The sequence below is a fragment of the Podarcis raffonei genome, chromosome 6 (genome assembly GCF_027172205.1).
Source record: "Podarcis raffonei isolate rPodRaf1 chromosome 6, rPodRaf1.pri, whole genome shotgun sequence".
NCBI lineage: Eukaryota > Metazoa > Chordata > Lepidosauria > Squamata > Lacertidae > Podarcis > Podarcis raffonei.
The window spans coordinates 37,188,977-37,203,037 of NC_070607.1; the positions used below are offsets into that span (position 1 = coordinate 37,188,977).

At 41.7% G+C, this 14,061-nt stretch overlaps 1 protein-coding gene across 2 annotated transcripts; it reads left to right on the forward strand.

Annotated features, from left to right (window-relative positions):
* Positions 1-596: 596 nt before the first annotated feature.
* On the forward strand, positions 597-14,024 carry RPE65 (retinoid isomerohydrolase RPE65). Of its 2 annotated transcripts, none has more exons than XM_053392098.1 (14): positions 597-748; positions 2,893-2,975; positions 4,347-4,497; positions 5,069-5,176; positions 5,275-5,416; positions 8,862-9,009; positions 9,510-9,591; positions 10,555-10,687; positions 10,808-10,947; positions 11,632-11,761; positions 12,347-12,461; positions 12,719-12,813; positions 13,494-13,605; positions 13,865-14,024. In XM_053392098.1, the coding sequence occupies exons 4-14, from the start codon at positions 5,100-5,102 to the stop codon at positions 14,014-14,016; spliced, it is 1,326 nt and encodes a 441-aa protein (XP_053248073.1). In that variant the 5' UTR covers positions 597-748; positions 2,893-2,975; positions 4,347-4,497; positions 5,069-5,099; the 3' UTR covers positions 14,017-14,024. The 2 variants fall into 2 exon arrangements, with proteins under 2 accessions (XP_053248073.1, XP_053248072.1); XM_053392097.1 differs by lacking the exon at positions 597-748 and adding an exon at positions 761-2,158.
* The last annotated feature ends 37 nt before the right edge of the window (positions 14,025-14,061 follow it).

Sequence of the window (14,061 nt, forward strand, 5' to 3'; positions counted from 1 at the left end):
GACCTGCAAGTTTAGGAACGAAACGCAGAATTGCACTTAAGGAGTTAAATATCGTAGCAAATGGAAGACTATATGGAGTACCTTTTCTGACGCTTAACACTGAATTTAGATTATCGTAGTATGAGCAATGTTTAAAGGCTGCAGTGGTAAATGGAAGGCCCCAAATTGTAACAGCATTTGATGGGGCAGTTCTAAAGACCAAAGATGCTCTGAGTTATTGCAATAATTGTGAGGTAACCTGCTTGTTCTGAGTCTTTTATGATGTGGGTTATTTTTCATCACACATTGGGTGTAGCTATCATACTGGGTTTTTAGATACCTTCATTTCCATGTGAAAGTTTGATAGGTTTATCCCTTTTTTCTCTTAGCCCTGAGGCTGTCAATCCTTCTAAGCCACTATTTGCTATCTTTTTATTTGTGACAGATATTTCCTATGGAATGTGCCAGTATTCCTGATAATTTAATATGCCCATTCCCATCCTCTCTTCATGATCCCTACCATTTTATAGCCTTTGGCTACACTTGCAACACATGCCTTCAGTGCCTTTGTATCAGAGATTCATTCACTTCCGCCAAATTTAATTAATGTTAATTAAGTTGCAAGAGCTATCATACAGCAGCTAACTAATGTTTTCAGCACTACTGAGCATTTCTTCAAGGTTAGAACAGTGTTTCACAGAATTGGCTTCAAAGTCTTTTTGGAAAATAACATAGGAAGGCAAACGGGAACAACAACAATAATTTTCAGGTATGTTTTATCTGAGTCCTTTACGCTTTCAAGTCATATTCTTTATGGCAGACCTACCCCACTTTATAGTTCCATATAAGCAAAGCTTAAACACCTATAAGAATGTAGCCTTTGCAGCTTAATTGCACAAGAAAAACGATTACTGGGAATTAAAGATTTGTTTGGTAATATTCTCTTCTCTGATACCTATTAAGAAACCATGTGTGTTTTGCAACACAGGCACAATGCTCGCAATGTTTGAGAGAGTAACAATCTGTTTTAACTTGTACTATTCCCATAAATACAATAGTCTATTTCTAAGAACTACGGTTAATAGTTCTGTATAGCCCCAAAGCCTGCATGCCTTAGTCCAATGCAGTATGATAATTTGTGTATTTTATAGTCTCTAAGCCAGCCTTTCCCGAACCCTGGTGCCTTTCAGCTGTTTTGGACTACAGATTCTCGCAGCTCCAGCCACCATGGGACTTGTGCTCCCAAACATCTTGAATGCATCAGGTTGTCAAAGGTTGCTCTGGGCAAATCGCTTGCTGCCAAAATTGAGAAAAGGAAACAAGTAGTTGAAATCAACCAACATTCATCACATAGAACTAAGCATTTCAGTGGGTTGACTGAGTAAAAGTTATATGGCTACAGTCCATGCATGACCTTCTAATTCACTTTCAGAGGCTTCACATTGCTTGCTCTGATGCTAAAAACTGAACAGATAACTGACATACGTGTTTGTGCTGTTGTCCAAATACAGATGCAGTGTTTTTAATAAAACCTTTTTTTTTAATTTGGGAGGAGGCAGAGATTCCTCTTTTAAAACAGAACTTTACAAAATTGTTTTGGTGTATAATGAAGTGTAACCTACACAGCTGTGATTGGATTTAAGGACAGGTTAAATACAGATGCCATTGGCAGCTGCTGCAATCTTCTGCTTCTCGTGTCCATCAGAGACTCTCTGTTACATAAAATGGGGCGTCTGGCAGCCTATGTAGTCCAGTCTCCTGGAGCCAGCAGTGTGCTGAGGGCCAGTTCCTCCAAGCTGGAGGTTTGGGTAATGGGGCAAAGGTTTTGTGCCAAGCAGCGAGCACGTTACAGGCTGTGTGACTATAGTCCACTTTCTTTCCCCTTGTTGTTTCATTGTAATCCACTTCTGCATGGGGATTTAGGTCTCTGGAAAACATTCAAAGGCCTCTCTTGAGCAGCGGGGCGAAATCTCATAAAGCTTCGGGAGGATTTGAGTGGTGAAAGATGCTTCTGTTCCCCAGGGCCCAGCTGATTGGCTCATATGTTTCCATAAAGCTGTTGCTCCCGTCAGTAAAACCTAACCTTCATATAAATACCCAGCACACATCTCCGACTGCCGTACTCTGCATTTGGCTCAGGGAAGTCCAGATCCTTTCCTGGGGAGAAAATGGCCAGCCAGTAAGTACCTTTCCCTGGGCTTTGCTTTGCATAGAGTTTAAATGTCAACCCAGTAAAGTGTGATAATGTCACTAGATTCTTGCAGCTAGCAAATTTATCAGAAGCAAAGAGTCAGTCTTCACATGCTGCTGCTGCTGCTGCTGCTGCCTATGGGGCATGCATGATATTCTAACAAGAATCGACAAATTATTGTGGCAGGGCAGTAGTAAACAGTAGTAAAGCTGGACTCCTCATTTTGTGGTTTTTATTGTTAAAGCTTAATCCATTGCAAGCCTAGTTCTTTGAGTTGTGACCAACATGTGTTGGGAGGGTATTGGAACAGGAGAGTTCACCCTGTGGTGAGAGCAGGATCACAGAGTTTCTGGAACATGATGCCTGGCACTTGTGAGGATGAGTAATCTGTGCCTTCAGTCCATGTTCAATGTGATTTGGTCATGGGGAAGCTTGCATTTGGCTGGAGGAATGCTGTGCTGATTCCACTTTCTGGAAATATATTCAGCACTCTCACTTGGCCACAACCTGTTCTACCAAGTGGATATCGCCACATTTCTCTTAAAAACTACCAATTTTATCCTGGAGAGGGGGCGTGGCACAATGATACATTTCATCTCAAGTTACCTTGCCTCCTATTTATGCTGGTCAAAACAACTCTTGTCGAATGTATAGCTCTGTTCTAACCTTCATCCAATAGTTGGAAGGACTTGCTCACCCTTTGTTTTCTTAACACCCTTCAGAGTTGAACATCCAGCAGGTGGATACAAGAAGCTCTTTGAGACCGTGGAGGAACTCTCCTCACCAATAACTGCTAATGTCACGGGTATGTGGATTTCTAATGCTTTCTTTCCAGATTGCCCCAGTGTGCTATTTTCCTTCATGAGCAAACCTTTATGGAGCGGGGGGCGGGGGAGGTACAGAGGGGGAGTTGAAGAAAGCTTGGGTGTTCTTTGTTGTCATACTAGTTTATTTAATTAAAGTCAAATATTGCATTTCCATAGCCTCATGTTGAAAATCCAAAAATTGAAATTGTTGACCTAATCGTCACAAGCCCTGCAATCCTGCTGCATACCTGGACTAATTAAATGCCATTCAAGTTAACCTGACAATCCAAGAACATCGCAATAGAAATTCAATACTGTAACAAAGCAACAAATCTCTGGACATGCCCTTCTTTCAAACGCCTTCCACGAAACAAAACTTTGCTCTCCCCACTCTCTGGCCTTTGTACAGTGAGGCTTTCTTCAGTGCAGAAGTAGACTTCTAAGTTTGGTAAACATCTTCTAAACACAGTTACAGATAGGTAGCCGTGTTGGTCTGCCATAGTCAAAACAAAAAAAAATTTCCCTTCCAGTAGCACCTTAAAGACCAACTAAGTTAGTTCTTGGTATGAGCTTTCGTGTGCATGCACACTTCTTCAGATACACAGTGTATCTGAAGAAGTGTGCATGCACACGAAAGCTCATACCAAGAACTAACTTAGTTGGTCTTTAAGGTGCTACTGGAAGGGGAAAAATTTTTTGTTTTATCTTCTAAACAGAACTTCAAATCTTTTTTTTTTGCTGGATAACAAATGTATTTATTTAGCCCTATTCTTGGGGTTCATGTAATGTAAGTGAAATAATAGCTAGAATCTGTAGTACCTTGGAGAAGCTCTGTGATGTTCCTCCCCAGAGTCGTTATGGTCCCTGAGGCAGAAAACCCAAATTTGCTATCCCTTCCCAATCATTGCCCAGTCAGAGGGGAAAATATGTTTATCCAAGCAACTGACAATTTACTGCTTTTTAATGGTTTCTAAAAATCAGCTGCTGCCTTACAATCTGTCTGTGTTGGCTTGGCACAGTGTGAGCGTATGTTGGGTGGGACCAGGCCTCATGCTGTCCTTCACTTGCAGCAGCATCTGGGAAGGCAGCCTGTGGGGCAGAAGATGAGGTGGGAAATTACCACCCTCATGTTTTCCAACCTTAGTCTTCTTTTCTCAGCGGCCACCATTGTCAATTTGATTCTGTGAGGGGTGACCAGCCCTGAGGAGCTAGGCCTCCCCTCAACCCTCACAAATATATTGATACAACGAATAAGGGAAAACTTGAGACCGCTTAGCAGCCTGATTTCTTAGTTGAACACAGTTGGCATCTCCCATGGGCCCTTTTATTGCTTAAATATGTGACGGCGCTTTTTGCTATCATTTCAATAGGCAGGATTCCAGTCTGGCTCAGAGGCAGTTTACTCAGATGCGGGCCGGGTTTATTTGAAGTTGGCTCAGAACCATTTTATCATTTGTTTGATGGCCAAGCACTTCTTCACAAGTTTGACTTCAAGGAGGGGCATGTCACTTATCACAGGAGGTAAGCATCTCCATTTTTACTACTCGGCCTTCCCCACCGATAGCAAGCCCAAGGCTTGTCCAAATCAAACTGACTTTTTAAAACATTCTGTTCCAGAGCTAATAATGCATTTTGGCTATATTTTATGTTCTATGAAATGGGGATCGGCGATCTGCCTCCCAGGCTTTCTGGACAATAGCGTTAAGGATTGCATAGCATGGTAAACATTGAAATGTCAGGGGTTAATAAAATCCAGAGTTCGGGCAACAAGGGCGCTTAGGGTTGGCTTACTCTGTCCTGCACATAGCTCCCCACCTCCACCCCAGCCTTTTCGAGAACTTGTTCCATGCCTCTTCTACTTCCATCCTTATTCACACATTGCTGGTAACAGCACGGGGACTCCACTCTGGTGGTTACTCCTTTGTCGCTTCTTGACAATGTCTGTAACTTCCATCCATATAGTTGGGGTCGTTTGAGCAGATATATGACATACCTGGAGCATGTGACAGGTGGCATGGGAAGCGCACTCGTCCTAGGTGACCTGAGGGCTCCAACATACCAGACCAAAACCACCTTTCTTCCTTCTCTATAGGTTTATCCGGACCGATGCCTATGTAAGGGCAATGACTGAGAAAAGAGTCGTGATTACAGAATTTGGCACCTATGCTTACCCAGATCCATGCAAGAATATATTTTCCAGGTGACAAAACAAAGGCATATTGTAGGGGATGAAGCCGTGTTCTTTTTTTTCCCCACCAGAAGAAATAATCTAGTGTCCTTGTTGGTTCTGTTTGGCAGGTTTTTTTCATACTTCCAAGGTGTGGAGGTCACCGACAATGCCCTGGTGAATGTGTACCCCGTGGGTGAAGATTTTTATGCCTGTACCGAGACAAACTTCATAACAAAAATTAACCCAGAGAATCTGGAAACAATTAAAAAGGTAAAAAAAAGAGAGAGAGATACATATGGATAGATTAGATGATAGATAGATAGATAGATAGATAGATAGATATAGATATAGATAGATAGATAGATAGATGATAGATAGATAGATAGATAGATAGATAGATGATAGATAGATAGATAGATGATAGATAGATAGATAGATAGATAGATAGATAGATAGATAGATAGATATGATAGAGAGAGATAGAGATATGATAGATGATAGATAGATAGATAGATAGATAGATAGATAGATAGATAGATAATAGATAGATGGATGGATGGAAGCAGAGTTTGAGGAGAAATGCAAAAAGGAAAAGGAAAAAATGCTTTTGGTGACGCACAGTCTGCACCTGCAACACAATACTTGATTAATAATAATAATAATAATAATAAATTTTATTTATATCCCGCCCTCCCCAGCCGAAGCCGGGCTCAGGGCGGCTAACAACAATAAAACAGTACAACAGTACGACACAACACAACACTCTAAAATCATTCATTATAAAATTAATTTAAATCAAACCAATGGTAACCATTGGGCCAGAGCTCCGCAAAGATTGCCGTCGGAGGGAGTCAGGCTGTGCCCTGGCCAAAGGCCTGGTGGAACAGCTCTGTCTTGCAGGCCCTGTGGAAAGATGTCAAGTCCCGCAGAGCCCTAGTCTCTCATGACAGAGTGTTCCACCAGATCGGAGCCACAGCCGAAAAAGGCCTGGCTCTAGTTGAGGCCAGCCTAACCTCTCTGTGGCTTGGGACCTTCAAGATGTCTTTATTTGAAGACCGTAAGGTCCTCCGTGGGACATACCAGGAGAGGCGGTCCCGTAGGTACAAGGGTCCTAGGCCGTATAGGGCTTTAAAGGTTAAAACCAGCACCTTAAACCTGATCCTGTACTCCACCGGGAGCCAGTGCAGCTGGTATTAGAGAACTGTCTGGCTGTATATGAGGTCTGTGGCAGAGTTCCTACATGTCAGACCTCTCTCCCCATTAGAATCTAGTCCAGACATTGGAATACTTCAATAAATACTTTGCAATGTCTGTGCTCTCAGAATGCACTAGTAAATATCATGCAAACACGGACATTTTTGGTATTTATGCCAGAGCCAAATGACATTCCAATGACATTCTTTTGGTTACTACCACTTGTGGGGCATTCATAACTGGATTTATGACATCGTAAAGTGGCCGTGTTAGCTTTATAGATGTCGTGCTTCAGCAAGAGCTATAAAGAGACCAGTAGTTTTACAGAATTTGCTATAAATATATCACAGCTGGTACGAGCAGGCAGACCTTCTTATAGGTGGTACCAAAGGACAGGACAATGCCATCATGAAGAGATTAGAGTCGGGTTGTTTTTCATTGCAAGAGATAGTTTTTGTGCATGAAAAAACTGCATAAATAGTTATGTCTTAGCAGCAGCGTGTTTATCAAAATTAGCTACAAGGACATGTTGCAATGTCAATGTGAAACATACATTTATGGCAAAATAACATTGCATCATAACTTCATATATTTCCAAGTATGTAGAACTTTTTTCTACAGTGATTGCCTCTGATTAGGAAATTCTATGGGGCTGAAATCTAGCAGAAGGTGTCCTCCGGCTGGAGGAAGGGGAAACTTTTTCAGGTGACTACTCAACCTTTTCAGGGAACTGTGCAGAGAAGAGTTGGTGGGGGCTGGGGAAGAACAGTCTTTTTCCCCTTCCTGTAGCAGGGATTTCCTGTGAGTGGAACTCTGCTTATAGGAACTCTGGATCCAGCCCAATGTGTGTAGGGGCTACTACAGTATTCAAAATCATTCTGTGAATAATCAAGGACTCAAGACACAGGCACAAAGTGGATTTGGAGGAGTCATCTTACCTTCTCATCTTATTTGCAGTTGGTACAAGCCTTGGCTTTCCAACAGGCCCATCCAGTCCCAGTTGAAGGGGGATTATATTACCAAGTCAGGGGAACTGGACAATATCAAACCTCTTTTAAAATGTCATATTCCTTGTTTATCAGTTTGAATCCCCCCCCCAGCAAATGGTTTCTTTTTAGATTTTTTGTGTCATAATAATAATAATTTTATTATTTATACCCCACCCATTTGTCTGGCTTTCCCCAGCCACTCTGGGCAGCTCATACCATATATCAGAACATACTAAAACAACAAACATTAAAAAGTTCTTGATACAGTGCTGCCTTCAGATGCCTTCTAAAAGTTAGTTGTTTATTTCCTTGACATCTGATGGGAGAGTGTTCGACAGGGTGGGCGCCACTACCAAGAAGGCCCTCTGCCTGGTTCCCTGCAACCTCACTTCTCGCAGTGAGGAAATGGCCAGAAGGCCCTCGGCACTGGATCTCAGTGTCCAGGCTGAACAATGGGGGTGGAGATGCTCCTTCAGGTATACAGGACCGAGGGCGTTTAGGGCTTTAAAGGTCAGCACCAACACTTTGAATTGTGCTCGGAAACGCACTGGAAGCCAATGAAGATCCTTTAGGATCGGTGTTCTATGGTCCCACAGCCACTCCGAGTCACCAGTCTAGGTGCCGCATTCTGGCTTAGTTGTAGTTTCCGGGTCACCTTCAAAGGTAGCCCCACGTAGAGTGCATTGCAGTAGTCCAAGCGGGAGATAATCAGAGCATGCACCACTCTAGTGAGACAGTCTGCAGGCAGGTAGAGTCTCAGCCACAAGGTACCAGGTGGAGCTGGTAGACAGCTGCCCTGGACACAGAATTGACCTGTGCCTCCATGGACAGCTGTCTACCATGATGACTCCCAGGCTGTGCACCTGATCCAAAATGACTCCCAGGCTGTGCACCTGGTCCTTCAGGGGCACAGTTACCCAATTCAGGACCAGGGAGTCCCCCACACCTGCCCGCCCCATCCCCCCAAAACAGTACTTCTGTCTTGTCAGGATTCAACCTCAATCTGTTAGCCGCCATCCATCTGTCAAGCCCAGATGAATGTATGGACCAACTGGAACGTGTCCAGAGGAGGGCAACCAAAATGGTCAAAGGCCTGGAAACGATGCCTTATGAGGAACGGCTAAGGGAGCCGGGCATGTTTAGCCTGGAGAAAAGGAGGTTAAGGGGTGATATGATAGCCATGTTCAAATATATAAAAGGATGTCACATAGAGGAGGAAGAAAGGTTGTTTTCTGCTGCTCCAGAGAAGCGGACACGGAGCAATGGATCCAAACTACAAGAAAGAAGATTCCACCTAAACATTAGGAAGAACTTCCTGACAGTAAGAGCTGTTTGACAGTGGAATTTGCTGCCAAGGAGTGTGGTGGAGTCTCCTTCTTTGGAGGTCTTTAAGCAGAGGCTTGACAACCATATGTCAGGAGTGCTCTGATGGTGTTTCCTGCTTGGCAGGGGGTTGGACTCGATGGCCCTTGTGGTCTCTTCCAACTCTATGATTCTATGATTCTAAGGCATCTTTCTATTATGCTCTCCAGGTGGATATCAGCAAATATGTTTCTGTCAATGGAGTAACAGCACACCCCCACGTTGAGAATGATGGAACTGTTTACAATATGGGCAACTGCTTTGGAAAGAATTTTTCCCTTGCCTACAACGTTGTACGGATACCTCCCCTGCAAGCAGGTTTGTTCACTTCCAAAAAACATCTGCGTACTTAGAATATGACTGCATTTTTCCTTTTCCATTATGAGTAAAATCTATCCGCTACACATAGTGCAATACTTCTCGCTTTTCCTATGATTTCTGTCGCTTTTCCTTCTCTTACACAGTAGCTAAAGTGTCAGAAGCTCTGTGTGTGTGTGTATTTTGCAAAAAAAGCATCAAAAGAGGTTTTTGTAATGACGAGCTCATTTTCAGAGAAGCAGTGCTTGTGTTTGAAGACAGAATGATTGAGTTGTAACTAAGTTCTACTCAGAGTTAGACCCCTTTAAACTAATGGACCTAAGTTAGGTCTGTCCATTAGTTTCAGTGGGTCTACTCCCAAGTATGATTTATGCTGGATACCCTTCATTTTTTCATATATCGCACCAATTTTCTTATTCTTGTATGGAATTCTCATTCATTGGCTTGTACAAGATCAGCAGATGAATTGTGTCTTATATATATATATATATTCTTTTTAGATAAGAAAGATCCAATGACCAAATGTGAGGTGATTGTTCAGTTTCCTTGCAGTGACAGGTTCAAGCCATCTTATGTGCACAGGTAAATTCCACCCTCTAATATAAGCCAACAATATAAACATTATGACTTCAGCTAATATAAAAGGGCAATATTGTTAGCACCCATCTCTCTCTCAAGAGACAATGGAGTGCACCTCTGGGAGTGAAGTCAAACGGTTGAAGAATCACAGCACCTACTATGACTGCAGAGACTGTTAACGCGTAACTGCTGTCTCCTGCATTGTTTTTGCTGCATTAGCAGCACCGAAGAGACCTCTCTGGGGCGCGAGCCTGGGCAGTGTGTATGGAAGTCCTGGGCTGCCCAGATGACAAGACCCCCCTCCCGGCTTCACTTATGTAGTCCAAAGGAAAGCAGAGCAATACGTTTGGCAGCAGGAGTTGCCAGGAGGCGTACAGGGTGCCATCCAACTGTCTTAGGGACTCAACTCTGGATTTGTGTAGGGTTTACTTCCCTGAACATATCTCACAAGATAATGGAGGTTTAGGATCAGAGTTTTCCTTCTTTTAAATGGGCTCCCTTCCCAGGTTGACGGGCCCCATCTGCCTCATTTCCCTCTATAGTACATGTAGCATGGAAAGCATTGCTAAAGAGATAATGTGATCAAGTAAAGAGAATAGCATCTTCAAATGTTTGTACTGCCTAACTTACATATTAGGTATTTTCTGGAAGTGCAAATAAGCACATGGAGAGGGTTGGTATTCAGGTAGATACTCCTCATTTTGATGTTCTAAAAGCTTTTAATGATGTCCCTGACCAATATATCATTCATATAATCAATCCAAATTTGAAAGCACACATTTCTAACAACAAATTGTTTGCCCCATATGTCAAAGCCCTTGTCTGTTATTGACAGATAAGATTGAATTACGGTAAATTAGCAATTAAAAACGGGAAGAAACAGCATGCAGCTGAATATTGCACACTTTCATGTATGCAAAATGCTGTGTCGCCTGAAATAAAACCCACAACTATATTTCTGAACAGCTTTGGAATGACTCCAAATTACATCGTATTTGTGGAAACACCAGTGAAAATCAACTTGCTCAAGTTTCTTTCTTCCTGGAGTCTTTGGGGTGCCAACTACATGGATTGTTTTGAGTCAAATGAAAAAATGGGGGTAAGTGATGCTGCTCTGCAATTTACATGCCCCAGGGCCTAAAAGTATATTATCTAAGGGCACAAAGCAGTAGATGCTATTTTATGGGTTCGCACAGTTCAAGTGTGATTTATTTTTCAGGTATGGATGCATGTAGCTGATAGGAAAAAAAAGAAGTACCTCAACATCAAATTCAGGACTTCACCTTTTAACCTTTTTCATCACATCAACACCTATGAAGATCACGGTTTTCTGGTTGTGGATTTATGCACATGGAAGGGGTGGGTATTGACAAGAAGGTTGCTTTCAGGTGATTCTCCAAACCGCAGTTTGGAGGATGAGGAATATTCCCATTGCTCGCATGCTTCCTCCTCTTTGGTGCATGTGTCTTACCAAGTTTATTTGTGGTTTAATCAAACCATAGCTTCCTGCAACACTCAAATAATGCAGCAAACTATCATTCAGAGGTTTGGAGGGTCACCTGAATACAGCCTGAGCATTGCATAGCACTCAAAAGAGCTCTGAAGAAATCCAAGCAGCATGTGTCAAATACCGAAGGATTTTGTCAGCTTTCTTTTTTAAGAGTGATAAAATATGCATGCTGGAATATATCCTAATACTTGGGAGTAATTTTGCAGAGACAAAGGGATCAGCTGAATAATCGAACACTTTAAGCCCAAGTCTTACTGATTTTCTGGATCCTGTTTCTAGATCCTTAGGTTTGCATGCTCAATTCTGCTTTTTTTTTTTAATGCCACCTACTTTGAAAGACTGGTTGTGCACTATATTTTATTATATGCAGCAATTACTGTATAATTTTTTTTGTCAAACAAATTTTGTGGGCCAGGACTCTTCAGGAAATTTAATCCATCTCTTGCTTCTAGGGTGTCACAACAAAACCATGTTAGATGTCATTAACTGCTTGCTTTCAACATTTGAATGCTGATACTTTTATCCTCCTACAGGTTTGAGTTCGTTTACAATTACTTATATTTAGCCAATTTACGGGAGAACTGGGAAGAAGTGAAGAAAAATGCCCAGAAAGCTCCTCAACCTGAAGTTCGTCGATACGTCCTTCCCCTAAATATTGAGAAGGTACCTGCAGTAGTGAAATAGAGTTCTAGCCTCCCTGGGGAGAGCATTCCACAAGTGGGGGCCACTACAGAAAATGCCTGTTCTCTTGCTTCCACCCTCCTAGCCTCTCATTGTGGCAGAGGCAGTTTTAGGGTAGCATGACGAGTGTGTTTGCATTACAGGCAGTCCCATTTACACAGGGGTTAGTTCCAAGGCACTGCACACATCTGTGAAATCATGTATAATTGAAACCCATTGAAAAAGAATATGAACACCCCACCCTGTCCCCATTCTGCCCTTTTAGTAATGTTTCAGTGACGTCTTTATGAAGTTTCCTGGTCACTTCCGGGTTCAGCACAATGCACGTTTACACGGTTGCACACATATTGAACATAAATGGGGAGCTGCCTGTATATGAGAAAGCACTACAGAACAGTGCCTGTTATTATTCTGTGAACCAAACTTGCTCCCACCTGCAAACTTTTGTCCAAAGTTGGTTTTTGTAGCACTGTTAGTACTGATGGAAAATGGAGCATATCCTGTAAGAAAGCATAAAAATGTTCCCTCCTCACTACCTTTTTCATTAGCTTCCTTTTTTTATCCTAGGCTGACACTGGCAAAAACTTAATCACATTGCCTAATACAACAGCTACTGCAGTTCTGCACAGTGACGAAACCATCTGGCTGGAGCCAGAAGTTATTTTTTCAGGGCCCCGTCAAGGTAAGATCATCCTCAACCAGAATAACAAAGACAGCCTAGTAAATCTCCTCCTCCCTCCCAATCTATTTTCCTTTTGTGTTGTATCTTTTTCAGTTGTAAATTGTAGCAGGAATTGTAGTTTTTTGTTTTTTAAGTGATCTGTAAGCCACCCTCTGAGCATTTTTTGGCTGAAGGGCAGGATAAAAATGCTTTAAATAAATAAATGACTAAAAATGACTCACTAATTCCTGTAAATGTTCTTGTGTTTTGTTTTATAGCTTTTGAGTTTCCACAAATAAACTATGCAAAGTATTCTGGGAAACCGTACACATATGCATATGGACTTGGATTGAATCACTTTGTTCCAGACAGGGTAAGTATTATGTGCTAAGATGGGTGCAAATTAAGATTCCTTAATATGGTCAGGACCAGCATTGATAGGAATGTGCAAGACAACACAGTTTAGTGCAATTTTAACACTATCTTCAAGAGACTCTTAATATTAACATCAAGCCCAATCAAAAAGTCATCTGGTTTCACTCAAACCTGAAATATATTTAAAGTGATTCTCAGCCCAGCATTTAAAAGGTGTTCATAGTACTATATTCTTTCGCTCTTTATAAACACAGACATATAATCCATCAATACGGACATTAATTTATGAACACTGTATTTCAACATCTAGCCAAATATCTGTCTATTCTTGTGCACTGGGCTAAATCCATTCTTCACAAAATTTCTGTTCTCCTTTTACACCTCATGATAAAACATAGTCATGTTAGAAAAAGTTTGTCATCTATTGGGCTAAGAGTTAATTTTCAACACAGCTTTGATATGGTAAAGTGACCATCACTTTGTCATATTTTCATATTTTTGTGATAACATCCCATACCATATTCTAATAGCAAGCGCATTGTGTAAAAATAATGTATGTCTTTAATTTGTGATGATTTTGCAATATCTAGAGAGTTAAGTCAGTGTTTGACTAACAACTCTTTATATAATAGGGAGAAATTAACTTCAGTATCGTCCCCCACCCTTATCTCTTTCTAGCTTTGCAAGATGAATATCAAAACAAGAGAGACATGGGTATGGCAAGAACCAGATGCCTATCCCTCTGAACCAATCTTTGTTTCACACCCAGATGCCCTGGAAGAGGATGATGGTAATGTTATTTCTTTATTCAAGTCTATGCACATCTTTTCTCCAGTGAGTTAGGAAGGCTTTCTTTGAATGCCAGCTGTCTTACACAATAATTGCAAGAAAATAAACCTTGTACACAAATATTCACTGATAGAATAATGGAAAACTTGTTCAGATTTTGGTTTAATGGTCGTTGCAGTTTTCTTGGATGATATAGTGGAGATTTGTTGAAGTATCTGGTGCTGCTTCAGCTAGGTAACTCCTTTTTATTTTTGGTTCAGGTGTTGTCCTGAGCATTGTCATTAGTCCTGGAAGTGGACCAAAGCCTGGCTACCTTTTGATCTTGAGTGCAAAGGACATGAGTGAAGTCGCCAGGGCAGAAGTGGACATAAACATCCCAGTTACTTTTCATGGACTCTTCAAACGAGCATGATGGTTGCACCTTCATGCACCTCCAACGAGCATAATAGGTTGCACC